Genomic DNA, 14,645 nt, shown 5'->3' on the forward strand with positions numbered 1-14,645 from the left:
TGAGGGCTCCCCCAGCCACCTTCTTCGAGCCTGGCACCTCTGCCGACCATTGGGTGTTACATTTACCCACCTGCCTTGGCCACAACCAGTGACTACCCAGGGATACCTCCCCTATCGGCCTGAAGCCTGAATCATCAACTAAGAAAATAAAATGCTGGGGGAAATTAAATAAATAAAGTGTATGCCATGAGAAAACAAGACAAGCTTCAAGGGATCCCTGCCATTCCAACCCCAAAGGAGATGGTGAATTTGCCCATATCCCAAGTACATAACTACTACAACCAGCATCTGGGAAAGCCAGAGCACAAAGACTCTCTGTAACTAAGAAACTCGTGTAGAGTCTCCACCCCTAAAAGCACCAAGAATCAAATTAGGCTAAAATCAAATATAAACATTAAAGTCCAATCCTTAAGAGGGAAAAAAAAGAAATTTAAAAAAAAAATTAACGTTGTGGCTGTGCAGTAGTGGCACGGCACACCTATCCAGGATAAATCCCTCATGCACAGAACAGTATCTGTAACACAGCGGCTCAATACACGATAAGCATATTCTCAACACATGTTACCCAAACACAGAAGGAGCACTGCGCCCAGCATCAGTTACTACCTCCAGCCTGACCTCTCTCGAGTTTCAGTTCCAGATTTGCAGCTGCCTACTGAATATCACTATCTAGCAGGGACTTTATAATTGGTTAGAATTAGCTTTATCCCATTCATACCAGAAATAGGAAATCAGGCCCCAACACATGAATTAATTTAGCACCTGTTACATATACACAGGCAGGACAGGAAGTAGGACCTAAAGCACCCACCTCTCCATTTCCTAGTTTCCTACATGCTTCTTTATGTCTCACCAACAGCTGAACTACATACAAAAGCAAACTGGTCACCATACTTCCCCCCTCTGTATGTGCTTATCTCTGATGATCAAACCCTTATTTTCTTGGTCTGACTCAAAGCTTGCCAACGTCCTTGGCAAGACCTACCAACTTATTCTACACCCATCCCCCACTTCCACATCCATTTGGTACCAAACTGTGGCAATTTTGCATTTTACAAAGTCTCTCGTATATCCTTTCTTTCGGTTTCACCTTTACAGCCACAGTCCAGAACCTCATTACCTCATACCAGGACAAAAGGGTCCTACTTAGACCCCTGTTTACCCACACCCCCAATCCCAGTCAACACACCCTGTCACTTTCACCATCCCATATCCATGCTTTGCAGAGACACCTGCAAAAACACTTCTAAATGGCAAGGCTAGCCACAACGGAGCCTTTCAGTGTGACTACATCTAGGGGACAAGATGACCAAGTAGAACCAGAGGAGGAACCAAAGAAGTGGGTATAGACCCAGGAGAGGAAGGTTAAGAGATGTGGGCAGGCATAGAGAAAGGAGTAAGAATGACAAACTGCTCTTTCACAAGTCTGCCTAAAGTCCTCAATCAGCCTCTCCAACTGCCACCAAGAGGCCCATTCCTTCCAAAGAAGCAAAGGCTATGCTGGGGTGAGGCCATCACTTCATCCAGCAACTAGCACCCGGTCCAGCAGCATAAGCCCAGCACTCAAATGCCGCTGTCTCAGCGCTTGGAGACTTCACTGGGCCCTCATCCTACACTACAATGAGATGTCCATCATAGAGGTTAAGATGAATGCCCTCATTAAAGCAGTCGGGGGACCGGGCACCGTGGCTCATGCCTGTAATCCCAGCACTTCGGGAGACCGAGGCAGGTGGATCACTAGGTCAAGAGATGGAGACCATCCTGGCCAACACGTTGAACATCCCCTTGCCCCCCATCTCTACTAAAAATACAAAACTAGCTGGGCATGGTGGCACGCGCCTGTAGTCCCAACTACTCGGGAGGCCGGGGCAGGAGAATCGCTTGAACCCAGGAAGTGGAGGTTGGAGATCGCACCACTGCACTCCAGCCTGGCAGCAGAGCGAGACTCCGTCTCAAAAAAAAAGGGAGGGAGGGAGGGAGGGAGGGAGGGAGGGAGGGAGGGAGGGAGGGAGGGAGGGAGGGAGGGAAGGAAGGAAGGAAGGAAGGAAGGAAGGAAGGAAGGAAGGAAGGAAGGAAGGAAGGAAGGAAGGAAGGAAGGAAGGAAGGAAGGAAGGAAGGAAGGAAGGAAGGAAGGAAGGGCGGGCGGGCACTTGGGGGATATGCTGAACCTTTTTGGCCTGGCTTGTCTGCAGAGGCCCTGGCCAATGTCAACATCAGGAGCCTCCTCGGCCATGTAGGGGCTGGAGGACCTGGTCCAGCGACCAGTGCTTCATCCACAGGCCGTCATGCCCCTCGCTGTTGCTCCAGCTAAGCAGAAGGAAGGGGATGCAAAGAATCTCAGGACTCTCGTGACAAGATGGCTTTGGACTTTTTGACCCAACCTCTTTTACAGCATGTTCAGTAGAAAGCTGAACTCTTTAAAAAAGTAAAAATAAATAATAAAGCCTTCAATCAAGTCAACGTCTGCATGCCAACGAACAGGTTGCGGAACTGATCAGAAGGACTGATCAATCCCCCAAGGAGCATGAAAACAGATAATAAATGTGTGGCAAGGAGGGCAAAGGACTAGAAAACTGACTCAAGTACACAGAAGGTCAGGATTACACTGAAGCAGGAAAAATCACAGATGCCAACTACTTCACCAATATTTGTATCGAGTAGTAAGGAAAGCCAACACTTGAAATGTCATCCTATATGCTCAAGTATTCCTTGTATTATCTGTTCAACTCTTTGTGACTCTTTTAAATGCTGGAAATGATGTTATCACATGAAGATGTTTATTAGAATAAAAGAATTGTTTTAAAAGAGTAAGTTAACTGTCAGTAAAATGTCTTCAACTGAACTCCCCCTTTAAGAAAGCTATAGAATTTTAACCAATCTTAAAGAATACATGACAATATGAAATATTCTTGTTTTCCAAAATTTGCTGACCTATCAAGTCAACCCATCACTTGCACTTTAGAAGTTGTAGTATGCTTACTCCCCAAGATAATAGGTTCTATATTAAATGTCTGAAGATTCTTTCAGTGCTAAATTTCCGTATCAAAAATGGAGAAAAAACTTGCAAGATATCAAAGGTGAAGATATTTACCAATATTCTACTTAAACTTACCACATAAATAGAAATAAATGAGTAATGATTAAGTCACTTCACTGATGATGTCTAAAAAAAACTTCTGACTCCAACGCCCACCAAGAAAATTATCTGAATTTCAGAAAGTGAAGATTCAGACGAAATGGTGGGGTTCGGGGGTGGGGGATGCAGATGGAAACAGCAAGTGATGAACAGCCACAACTCAGGACAGGCGCAGGCGGCCACGCTGCCGGAGCCACTCGCGCCGCCCGCGGAAACCTGCGCCGCCCACCCCGGGCCCCCGACGCCCGCCGTTCCTCCGCGCGGCGGAGCCCAGCCCAGCCCAGCGCCCCCGGCCGCCGCCTACCTCGCGGCCGCCGCGCCACAGCTGCTGCTCCGACACCGGGAAGCCAGTCTCGGCGAAGATACGTTCCTTCACGTCGCGCACGCTCCAGGACGCCGGCGCCGCCACGGTCCTGCAGCCCACGCAGCCGGGGAGCACGGTCACCCGGACCCACCTGTGGAAAGCAGAGGGACGCTCAGCCGGGCCGCGGCCGCCACCCGCCCGCCCAGCGCCCGCGCGGCCTCGGCCCGCGTTACCTCTCCCCCATCGCGGCGCCTCGGGCGCTACTCGCGCCCGCCCCTGACGCCGGCGCCCGATCACGGCCGGCCCCGCCGCGCCCACAGGCCCCGCGCGGGCCGGGAGGGCGGGATCCGCATGGCGCAGCCGGGTACGCAGCAGCCCGCGCCGAGAGGGAAACGCTAGAGGAAGCAGCGGCGGCCGAGGAGCGGGCGGGGGCGGGGGCGGCGCGCTCCCGGCCCCGCCAGGGGCCCTGCAGGCGCCGCCCGCGGGCACGCGCCCACTCGCCGGGACCGTTAGCCGGGGAGTCGCCCCGCCCCTACCGCCAGGCCCCGCCCAGTCAAGTTCCGTCTTGCCCAATCCAGACAGTCAGCAAAGGAGCCGCCCCGCCCCACTCGCCCACCAGGCTCCGCCCGCCAGGCCCCGCCCCGCCTGCAGAGGCGGCTCTGCCAGAAGGCAAACCCACCAAGGGTATCTCTAGAGCGGACATCTAGAGGACAGGTGCGTTGTGCCTTTTAGAGCTCAACGGTGCATTGAAATGCAGAACGAGACATTTCTAGGGCCTATGTGTCCTTGAACTCTAATGACTTTCATTCCATAGAAGCATCTCCAGTAAGATCTATAGTGGCCTCCGAGAAGGGAACGTGCTGGTTACAGAACACAAGTGTCTTCCGCGGTTTCGTTCTGTGCTCGGTTTTTGAGGCACAGAAGTAGGATCAGTGGCTCAGTTTGCTGGAAGAAGGACAGCCAGCAGCAAAGTAAGATCAGAATGCACACAAACAGATCCTATGACATGTTAAAAATATTTGTAACTTATTTTGGCAATATTATCTTGTATAGTTGAAGCCTGAATGTCTTCCCATCACAACCGCAAGCTCCTTGAAAGCAGGAACACGAGTCTTAGAGTTGAAGAAATCGCCGCACGGTAAGTCAAGTTGTCTTGTGATTTGGAAGTGTGTGGGGCTTAGAGACTTGGGGGAACCTCAGGCTGTTGCTTTGGCTTATTTCTCATAGGTATAGATGATAAACATTGCAAAAAAAAAAAGTGACATCTATTAAGGCAATTCAAAGGCTACATCGTGAACAAGTAAACTTGTGTGCTTCTTATTTTAAATACCTTGAATAGAACAGAATTAAATTTTAGAGTTGCCCCAAAAAATAGATAATAATTAAATTGCCACTTCTCCCTTCCCCCCAAAAAAAATTATTACTCAGAACTCATCATCAGTAGTAAATAGAGAGAATGTTCTACAGCTGTTCCATCTCTCTTACCATAGTTAAAAAGGGAATGATAGAAGTCATGCCTCTTCCTACTTGGAAGAGAGAAGTAAGTATGCTCCATCAACTGGAGGAGAATATGGTGATTCAGCATAAAGACAAGGCCAGAAAACCCTAAGGGCCAAATATGTACTTCTTGACTGGGTGCAGTGGCTCACGTCTGTAATCCCAGCGCTTTGGGAGGCCAAGGCAGGTGGATTACTTGAGATCAGGAGTTCGAGACAAGCCTGGCCAACACGGTGAAACCCTGTCTCTACTAAAAATACAAAAATTAGCTGGGTGTGGTGGCACACACCTGTAATCCCAGCTACTCTTGGAGGCTGAGGCAGGAAAATCGCTTGAACCCAGGAGGTGAAAGGTGCAGTGAACCAAGATCCCACCACTTCACTCCAGCCTGGGCAACAGAGCGAGACTGGCTCAAAAAAAACCAAAAAAAAAGTACTTCTGTAATCGAACAAGACTGGACAACCAAACACATGAGAATATCAACAAATGGAAAAAGTGTGAGCTGTCTTCTGTCAAGTAACCTCTCTCTCTGGGCCATGCAGCAGTCCCCAAGTCCTGGAAACCAGCTCCTGCCATAGCTTCAAAGCACACCCAGAACAAATCCTTCACCCCTAAATCCTTCAATTAAAAGACTTCACAGTAAACCCCTGGTTCTACAGTTTCCTTGGGAGCCAGGCAAACAGGATGTAGTGACAATGGAACCTAGGGTTGGGGCTGAAGATTTGAGAGACAGTGAGTGACTTCAGCAAGAGGCATTCACTAGAAGTGGAGCAATGCTGCTGGAGAAGGAGGCTGGTGGGAAGAAGCTTTGAATATCTGGAATTCAGAGTGTCCTCAGGATGCATTTGAAAGGTTTAGTTGGCATGGGAAAAACAGAATGGCAAGAATACAACAATGAATGAAACAAAGTCCCTAAGTAGTTGTTTAATAAGGACAGAGTTTCAGTTTTACAAGATGGAAGACTTCTAGAGATGGATGATGGTATTGATGGTTGCACAATATTATGAATTTATTTTAAATCACTGAACTGTATACTTTGAAATGGTCAATATGGTCAATTTTATGTGTATTTTACAAGAAAAAATAATATTTTTTTAATGGTAGCTCAGAAACACTAAAAAAAAATTGATGAGAAGCAAAGATGAACTTGGGCAACCAGTAGTTGAACAAAACCAACGTGACAAAATCTTGCTAACAAGGCATTCATCATCAATATTAGGGAGAGAGCTCCCACATTCTTTGGGTTTTGTTTTCTAGTTTCTAAGCATACAATGATGGTTTCTAGTGTATGTTATCTAAATACATGACAGGATCATTTTCACAAAAACCACCACTAAATATATGAGTTCCCCCCAAAAAAGAAGTAGGAATCCAACTTTAGTGAGGACCTTAACGGTCAGAGGGGTGAAATGATCTACCCAAAGACACAGCTGGGAAGTGGCAGAGCAGGACTGTCAGCACACCTGACTCCAGCTGCAGGCTTTCTGTTATCCCGTCAGGGCCTGGACTCACAGTAGTTACTACATCAATACCATCTTTTTTTTTTTTTTTTTTTTTTTGGAAGCAAGGTCTTGCTCTTGACCAGGCTGAAGTGCAAAGGCATATCACAGCTCACTGTGCCCTCTAGCTCCTGGGCTCAAGTGATCCTCCCACCTTAGCCTCCAGAGTCACTGTGACTACAGGTGCACGCCACTACACCCAACTAATTATTTTAGTTTTTCTAGGGACGGGGTCTCCCTATGTTGCCCAAGCTACAATCAATAATACCTTTTATTAAAGGCAAAAATAACCAAAGCCCCTAATCTGCTGCTTGCATTCTGGGAAAAGGAGACAAATGATAAACATACAGACAAATAATATATAAATCCCGCCTCTGATGTCAGGTCAGGATCAGTACTATTTAAGGGGACAGGGCAAGATAACAGAGCAAAGAAGACAGGTGGTTAGAGAGTTCCTTTGAGCAGAGGTCTCCATAAAATGCAGGAAGCTAATGTTACCCAGAAAAGCCTGTGTGAGAAGCAAGGGGCCCCAAGCAACTAGTGTGGTTCACACTTGCATTATCTTTGCCCCACATCAGCGTAACTGCCTCCTACCTGGGCTGCTTCCTCTCCAGTTCATTTCCCGGGAGAGGAGGAGTTTCCTCTTTTCCAATTCACTTCCCAGACTGCCACCAAGCCGGGTTTGGAACTGGTGCCTATTTCGTTTACTAATGCTTTCCCACAACCTAAAAGAGGTCTCAACACAGATAGGCGCTCTGAGTCATACTGAGCTGTTATCACTGGTGGACACTGGCCGCGGGACTTCCACTGTCTGTGCCCAGAGGGGCTCTGCGCAGGATGAATGAGGAGAAGCCTCCATATTTCCACGGGGCTCCTGTCATATCTGAAATGCCCCATGCAGGTATGGCAGGACACACAGAACAATCGGGAGAGGGATGGCAGGCGGCATTCCAGACCCATGACGGCAGAGCAGAATAGAATGTCACATGGCGTCATTCATAACTTTTGCCTCAGGTGGCAGAAAGTCACGTCTCCCTACACTTATCTGAAAGAGACTCTTAGTCCTGTGCTACTAACCTCGCTGCATTTGATGAACGCTCTGCATTACGGCTTCCCTCCCATCAGATTCCCTCCACCTTGAAAGAACAGACTAGTGATTTTCCCAAGTCAGTTTTACTGGTTCTCCGCTGGTTTTCTCTTTATGCTTCCCTGGGGCACTCCCACACCTCCCCCGCCCCCAGCCTGCTCCCCACACAGCCTCCCCCTACCCCTGGGCAGCTCCTTTCTCCTCTTCTTAGGTTTCTATGGGAACGTATATTCAACTACAAATACTGCTTAGACAATTTTGAGTTCAGTACATGATGGTATCTGAAATGAATTGGTGATCCAGTGTTCCCATAAGAGCAAGAAAGAAGACTGCGGGTCGCAGCCGGGGTCTTGAGGAAGGTGTGGCTAGACAGAACTCGAGCAAAATCACTGTGGGTGGCGAGCCGAAGATGAAAATTCCTGCACCTGGAGTTTCCGTGTCACTCAGAGTGAGAGGCAGAGACCTCAGCTTACGAGGCCTTAGTGGCCAGTCCCCTCTCTTCCAGGCCTCATCCCCCACACACCCGGCTCACTCCACCACAGACACACTTGGCACCCTTCGGGTCTTGAACACCGAAGCCCGCACTCTGGCCCAGGTCTGTGCACTTGCTATTCCCCCTACTTTGCCCAGTCTTCTTCCAGAGGGCATTTCTCACTCCCTCAGCTCCTTCATGTCTGCACCCAGGTGTCATTTTTCCTGGAGGGCTTCCTGACCACCCTATTCCCAAAGCCATTCCAGTACTTCTCATCCCCTTTTCTCACCTGACGTCTCTCCACAGTATGCACCACCTGATATATTCAGTTATCTCTCTATGCAAAATGTCTATCTCAACCCACTATGTTGTATGCTCCATAAGAGCAAAGTCAGCCGGGCGCGGTGGCTCATGCCTATAATCCCAGCACTTTGGAAGGCCAAGGCAGGCAGATTACAAGGTCAGGAGTTCAAGACCAGCCTGGCCAACATAGTGAAACCCCCATCTCTACTAAAAATATAAAAATTAGCCGAGCGTGGTGGCGCATGCCTGTAGTCCCAGCTACTCAGGAGGTTGAGGCAGGAGAATTGCTTGAACCCGGGAGGCAGAGGTTGCAGTGAGCTGAGATTGCACCACTGCACTCCAGCCTGGGCAACAGAGTGAGAGTCTGTCTCAAAAAAAAAAAAGAGCAAAGCCACTGTGTAATTCACCACTCTTTCCCTAGCACCTAGAATAGGGCCCGGCATGTGTAATGTCTTAGTCTGCTCGGGATGCCATAACAAAATACCATCAACTGAGTGTCTTACACAACAGAAATTTATTTCTTACAGTTCCGGAGGCTGTGAGTCCAATATCAAGGTCCACACAAGGTATACTTTATTCTGATGCCTCTTCTGCTGACTTTGCTCACATGACCTCTTCTTTGTATGAGTGTGGGGAGAGAGAGGAAGCAAGCGCTCTGGTATCTCTTCTTATAGGGGCACTACTCCCATTATGGAGGCCCCACCCTCATGACCTCATCTAACCCTAATCATCTCCCAAATGCCCACCTCCCAATACCATCCCATCAAAGGTTAGGGCTTCCACATATCAGTGGTGGAGGGACACAAACATTCAGCCCGTAGCACCAAAGCTACTCAATAAATGTTGCTGAATTTGTGAATGAATGAATGTTCGCTCCTGCCTGCACCCTGAACTTCCAGGCCTGACACTCTGGGTATCTGTGCCTCTGTGCCATTGCATTGTCTTAGTTTTCTTGTTGGAAAACTATAAACTCATCGTAGAATTTGATGGAGTAGCGAATCATGCTACAATATGGGTGACCCCTACAGACATTCTGCTAAGTGAAAGAAGCCAGTCACTGAAGACCACATATTGTATGATTCCATTTATATGACACGTCCAGAATTGGCAGACCTATAGACAGAAAGTAGATTAGTGGGGCTGTGGGGGCAGGGAACGAGGAGGCAGTGCTAATGGGTGTGGGGTTTCTTTGGGCGATGGTGGAAATGTTCTGGAATTAGTGGTGCAATGTGCATAATTTTTTGAACATCCTTAAAACCAGCTGAATTGTACCCTTTAAAATGGCGAATGTTATGGTGTGTGAATTATACCTGAAAAAAATTCACAATGAAGCTGGTGTGAATGCAAAGGCTTTTCCTGGACCACCTCTGAGAACAAAACCATTTAAATGAAAACACGGAACGAAAAACCTTGGTTTTTCCGTGGAGCCTGGTGGTTGGTTTGTTCATTTTACTCTCTTCCTACAATGTTTTCAGTCCACTACCAGAGTGGTCAGAACAGACGTATTTGCTCCCAAATAGATACATCAGCAGGATAAAATAAAATCTTCTTATCCTGTCCACGCTCTCCATCCAGTGCCCTCCACTTGACTTTCCTACCCACCACATTCCCAGCCAGGCTCCAGCACACCACATTCTCTCTCGGAGCTCTCCTGTGTGGCCTGTGCATATGTGTTCCTTCCTTCCCCGGTGCCCACTCCTCCTTCAGATTCAACCTCAGCCCCAGCGTCTGTGGTGGGGGTGCCAGATGCTTCAGGAGGCACCAGCGCTGCGAGCCTCTCGTCCAACGCCTGGCCCACTCCTCCTGGCCTTGTCTCCTGAGCCAGGAGTGAACCAAGCACTGGGCGCCTGGATTCTGGCTCCAGCATCCCTGCCTGGCACAGAGTAGTCCCAAGAATAGATCCTCCGTAGGATATCCCAGTGGTTCAGATGGAATTTATTGGACAGGCCACATTCAATCACCATATGCCAGAAAAATGACAAAACTTTTTTTTTCTTTGTGCTCAGGTAGACACAATTGCTTTGCTTTTATTTTTAGTGACATTAAACATGCTTTGGGAAATGAAGTCATGTTTCTGAGTTAGCATTCCTGCCTTTTCTCCTTCCGAAGAGGGCATTATGAATTCCCTAGAGTACTGTACAAATCAGGAGAAAACAGGATTGTACAGATTTTACATGATGCTTTTGAGTCTACTGGTCATTTTAATGAGAGTTTGTTGTTTGGTTGCCAGAAATCCTGGGTTATTCAAAGACAGCTTTGCCAAAGAAAATTAACCAGTGAGGGCTGGAAATACAGTCATGCTTACATAAGTCAGTGAGTAATGCGAGAGGACTTAGCATTAGGAAGGAAAAACGTGACTCAGGCCCCCGGATAGTGTAGGGACACATCTTGAGCTGCACCCGCCATTTCAAGGAATATTAAAACCACATGAGGTTTTCCAGTTCCTCTTACATCGATGACCACCTTTGATCAAACATCCTCTCTTGCAACAATTTTTTTTTTTTTTTGAGGCAGAGTCTCGCTGTGTCGCCCAGGATAGAGTGCAGTGGCACAGTCTTGGCTCACTGCAACGTCTGCATCCTGGGTTCAAGCAATTCTCATGCCTCAGCCTCCTAAGTAGCTGGGATTACAGGTGCGCACTACCATGCCCAGCTAATTTTTTATATTTTTAGTAGAGACAGGGTTTCGCCATGTTGGCCAGGCTGGTCTTGAGCTCCTGACCTCAGATGATCTGCCCACCTCGGCCTCCCAAAGTGCTGGAATTACAGAGGTGAGCCACCACGCCCGGCGCTTCCAACATTTTATAGAAAATATGGAAAGAGTGAGCTGGCTGTAGCAGCATGTAGATTAAACTGAACACATGCTAATAATTAGCATATTTTAATAGAAGCTCAGCGCTAGATACAATAATAGGAAACTTGTGACATAAACTTGTGAAACACTCCATCATAAAAGTGATTACACTGAAAGAAGGAAATAATATAAAAAGGGAATAGAGCAAAAAATGCCAAAATACACTCTGATGCACTTGTTCCTTTTTTCTGTCTTCCAACTCTTGCTACTCTTGCAATCAGTTAATATCCCTTCTGCTTTTCCTTTACTTGTCTGAGTTGTTCTTTGTGTTCTGCCCCTCACCCTCATCTACCAGGCTTCGTGGTAGCGAACTGAGGGTGTGACCCCAGCTCTCGCGCCTGCTGCTGGGAGAGCGTGGACAGGTCATGGCTCTAAACTCTCTCACCTGTACAGCTGGACATGGTGCCACCTTCCTCCCAGGCTTATTGTGAGGTGGCAGCAGGCACTGAGCTGGGAGGTGCTCAGTTCCTCTCCTGTTCATTCATGTCAGAAAATGTGAAAATGTGAAGCACCCACTCAGTGCTGGGCACTGGTGTCCCGACAGAGAAGCCTGCTTCCTGTGCTCGGGGACTGCTAACCTCATGGCACAGCAGCCAGGCAGGAATTACACGACGGGGGGCTCCTCACGCTCCCCTCACTCTGGGCCTCTTCCTCTCCCTCTCCTTCTGCATCTGAACACTCAAGGCCAGTGCTGGAAAACACGGGGAGCAGGCAAAGGGAGTCTTGAGCGCCTCAAATCTCTTCACCTCAACTTCACCTCCCTCTCCCATGTGCCCTACTCTTTTCTCCACCCTGTCCCCAGGTCTGTGGTGTTCAGGAAACATTAACCGTGCACCTTGCTTGTGAGGCAGCCCCTCTGCGGGGTGCTGAGAAATTGAAGATAATGGGAATAACAGCAACACCTCTGCTTGTAAGGAGATTAAAGAATAGGATGATACGCAAACATAATAAATACAATTTCAATATAAAAGCAAGAGTCCTAAAGTCAAGGAAACCTATCTAAGTCATTAGTTGCTGCCAACTGCCCAGATATTGTCTTCTATGAACGGGGCTTCCCTGGGTTACCACCATGGCTTTACGCCCCAGGCGGGACAGGCACTGCCCTCCTGCTTGGTCTTATGCCTGGAATGAAATCTCTTTTTTTTCTTTTCTTCCGTCATTGTTTTTATCCCCAAGCACATTCCAGAGCTCAGCTCCCAGCCAGATCGACCTGTCACATGGCATTGTTGGTTCTTCCCATTTGGGCCATACTGTTTCCTCAACATCCTTCTTCCCACTCTTGAGGAAGGCGCTGGGATTCCCTCGTGTGTGTGTGTGCGTGCGTGTGGGTGTGTGCGTGTGTGTGTGCATGCGTGTGTGCGCGCGCATGCGTGTGCGTGTGTGTGCGTGCGTGTGTACGCGCGTGCGTGTGTGCGTGCGTGTGTGTGCGTGTGTGTGTGTGTGCGTGTGTGCATGCGTGTGTCTCCACGCGCGCGTGCGTGTGCGTGCGTGTGTTTGCGTGCGTGTGGGTGCGTGTGTGCGTGCGTGTGTGCGCGTGCGTGCATGTGTGTGTGCGTGTGGGTGTGTGTGTGCGCGCGTGTGTGCGCGCGTGCGTGTGTGCGTGCACGTGTGTGTGTGACAGAAAGAGACAGAGACAGAGAGAGTGTTTACAAAGAGAACTGACTTTCCCCCACCTCTTTAGAAAGGATGATGCCGACTGGGCAGCTGTCAGCAGCACTTACCATTCTCACCGGCCTTGGTAGTGCCCTCTGAGCACTGCTGGCCTCTTCACACAGGAAGAAAACCAAAGGGCTTTCTTCACAACCAATACCTAACTCCTCTCCCAAGTTTACCTGTATTTTAACAAAGGATTTTAATTTCTGTATGGGGCGCTGGGTTCATATTTTGGAAAAATCAGTCCTGCGACTGTCTCTGAAGTCATAGCCACAAAGTCATTCATTTTAAGCTCCAATTGGGATGGTGAGAAACTCAAAACCAAGCCTAATAATAATAACAGCAATAATAATAATCATAAAGCTGTCACTAGTTGAGCACTTAGTAGGCATCAAACACTTCTTAATTTTAAATGCTTTACAAACACTATCTTATTTAATCTTCACTAAAACCCTATGAGGCATTATTGTTTCTACTTTACACGTGATGAAAGAGAGTCAGGAACGTTATAATTGCCCAAGACCTAACTGTGTTCTGGACATGCTCAAAGCCTTTAATCACCGCACAGATCCCCATATGGGGCAGTTATTGATGTAATAGAGATATTTACCCTGAAGAAAAGATGACCTCAGGGGACATGCTATACTCTTCAAATAGAAGAGTGGCTTTCATCTGTACAAGTTTCTGTGGCTCCAGAGATGGACAAATTTAGGGTTCATTATTTTAAAAATTCAATAATTGGAACACTACTCATTTTAATTCATTTATCACCAAATAAGTGTAGAGCCCGTCACATCCACACTATTACAGCCAATTCCCAGATAAACCTGAAAATGAGACATTATCATCCACCGTCATAAAGCAGGACACAGGACCCAAAGAGGGTATGTACTTTGTCTAAAGTTCTTTGCAAATGCAAGTGTCAGGCATGGAACCCAGGGCTCCACTTGATTTTCCCTAAGCTGTGCTGCCCGCAACTTTGGAGTAAAGGGACTGAAATCAACCCTTTGCTTGAGATTCTAAAGACCATGCTCGGCGCTCATCAGGGCCCCGTGTCCTGAGGTCTCTCTTCGGGCTTCTCACTGTTTTATGCTCTCCAGTGCATGGCATTCTCACAGCCTGGCTGGACGTGGGCAGCACGAAGCCCTCACACACACACTTGGGCAAACACTCCTACTAGCCTGCACAGGATCAATACACACAGCATGAATTACAGAATAGAGATATATACATTCAGCAAAAAGGGTGTCATCTTACACTTATCTACTTCTTTTCAGTTAATGACAGTCACCTGAGTTCTGCCCTTTATTTTGTTTTGAGGTGCTGTCTCAGATAGAATCCCTCGACGTTAATTTGATTAAACTAACATCCTCTGGTCAGAAGTGATTGAGAAACATGAGTTTATTTATAAAAACTAAATGGGAACTATTTATTTTTATCATATTGTATTTTTACTATTTCTTGCTTATATTCATTAAAGGTTTTTAAAAATAAAAACAAGTTTTTAAATCCCATTTCTAAATATTTGGACTTAGGGTGATATTGTCAACGAACAGTTCAATGGGTTATCATTACTTTATTGCTGTGCAGAGCCTTTGCCACAGTAACTTGGAAAAATGAATCATAGAAACGCCAACCACAAAATTACAGATTTTTGCATTTGTGAAGAATAACACCCAATTTATTTTCTTTGCCTATTATTAAAAGAGGAGCATGCTACAGTCTTCCTCATACCGAAAAGATTATAAACGGCTGCACACATTTGCTGTTCTGTAGAACAATTATAGTAGTTGGCAGGCATCCACCACTGGAGGGGTCACAAAGAAAACGCCAGTTAGAAT

The 14,645-nt window shown here is 47.5% G+C and overlaps 2 protein-coding genes across 4 annotated transcripts in view; one reads left to right on the forward strand and one right to left on the reverse strand.

Moving 5' to 3' along the window:
• The window catches only part of SACS (sacsin molecular chaperone), a 108,563-nt gene that overhangs the window by 45,389 nt on the left and 48,529 nt on the right, over positions 1 to 14,645 (reverse strand). Inside the window, exons 1-2 of one of the 2 annotated variants that reach the window (XM_077974265.1) lie at positions 3,674 to 3,841; positions 3,441 to 3,591 (exon numbers count right to left, since the gene is read on the reverse strand). In XM_077974265.1, the coding sequence (XP_077830391.1) occupies positions 3,441 to 3,591; positions 3,674 to 3,684 (162 nt within the window). In that variant the 5' untranslated portion in view covers positions 3,685 to 3,841. Of the gene's footprint in view, positions 1 to 3,440; positions 3,592 to 3,673; positions 3,842 to 14,645 lie in introns of those variants that run through there. The other variant, XM_028837426.2, reaches the window with a different exon arrangement.
• Positions 4,032 to 14,645, forward strand: part of LOC144336302 (uncharacterized) — an 83,197-nt gene continuing 72,583 nt past the window's right edge. For both annotated transcript variants that reach the window (XR_013407932.1, XM_077974266.1), the window contains exons 1-3: positions 4,032 to 4,154; positions 4,255 to 4,411; positions 4,494 to 4,578. Coding sequence is in view for 1 of the 2 variants with exons in the window: in XM_077974266.1 (XP_077830392.1) it covers positions 4,505 to 4,578 (74 nt within the window). In the remaining variant the exon portion in view is untranslated. The remainder of the gene's footprint in view (positions 4,155 to 4,254; positions 4,412 to 4,493; positions 4,579 to 14,645) is intronic.

The sequence above is a fragment of the Macaca mulatta genome, chromosome 17, assembly GCF_049350105.2.
Source record: "Macaca mulatta isolate MMU2019108-1 chromosome 17, T2T-MMU8v2.0, whole genome shotgun sequence".
NCBI lineage: Eukaryota > Metazoa > Chordata > Mammalia > Primates > Cercopithecidae > Macaca > Macaca mulatta.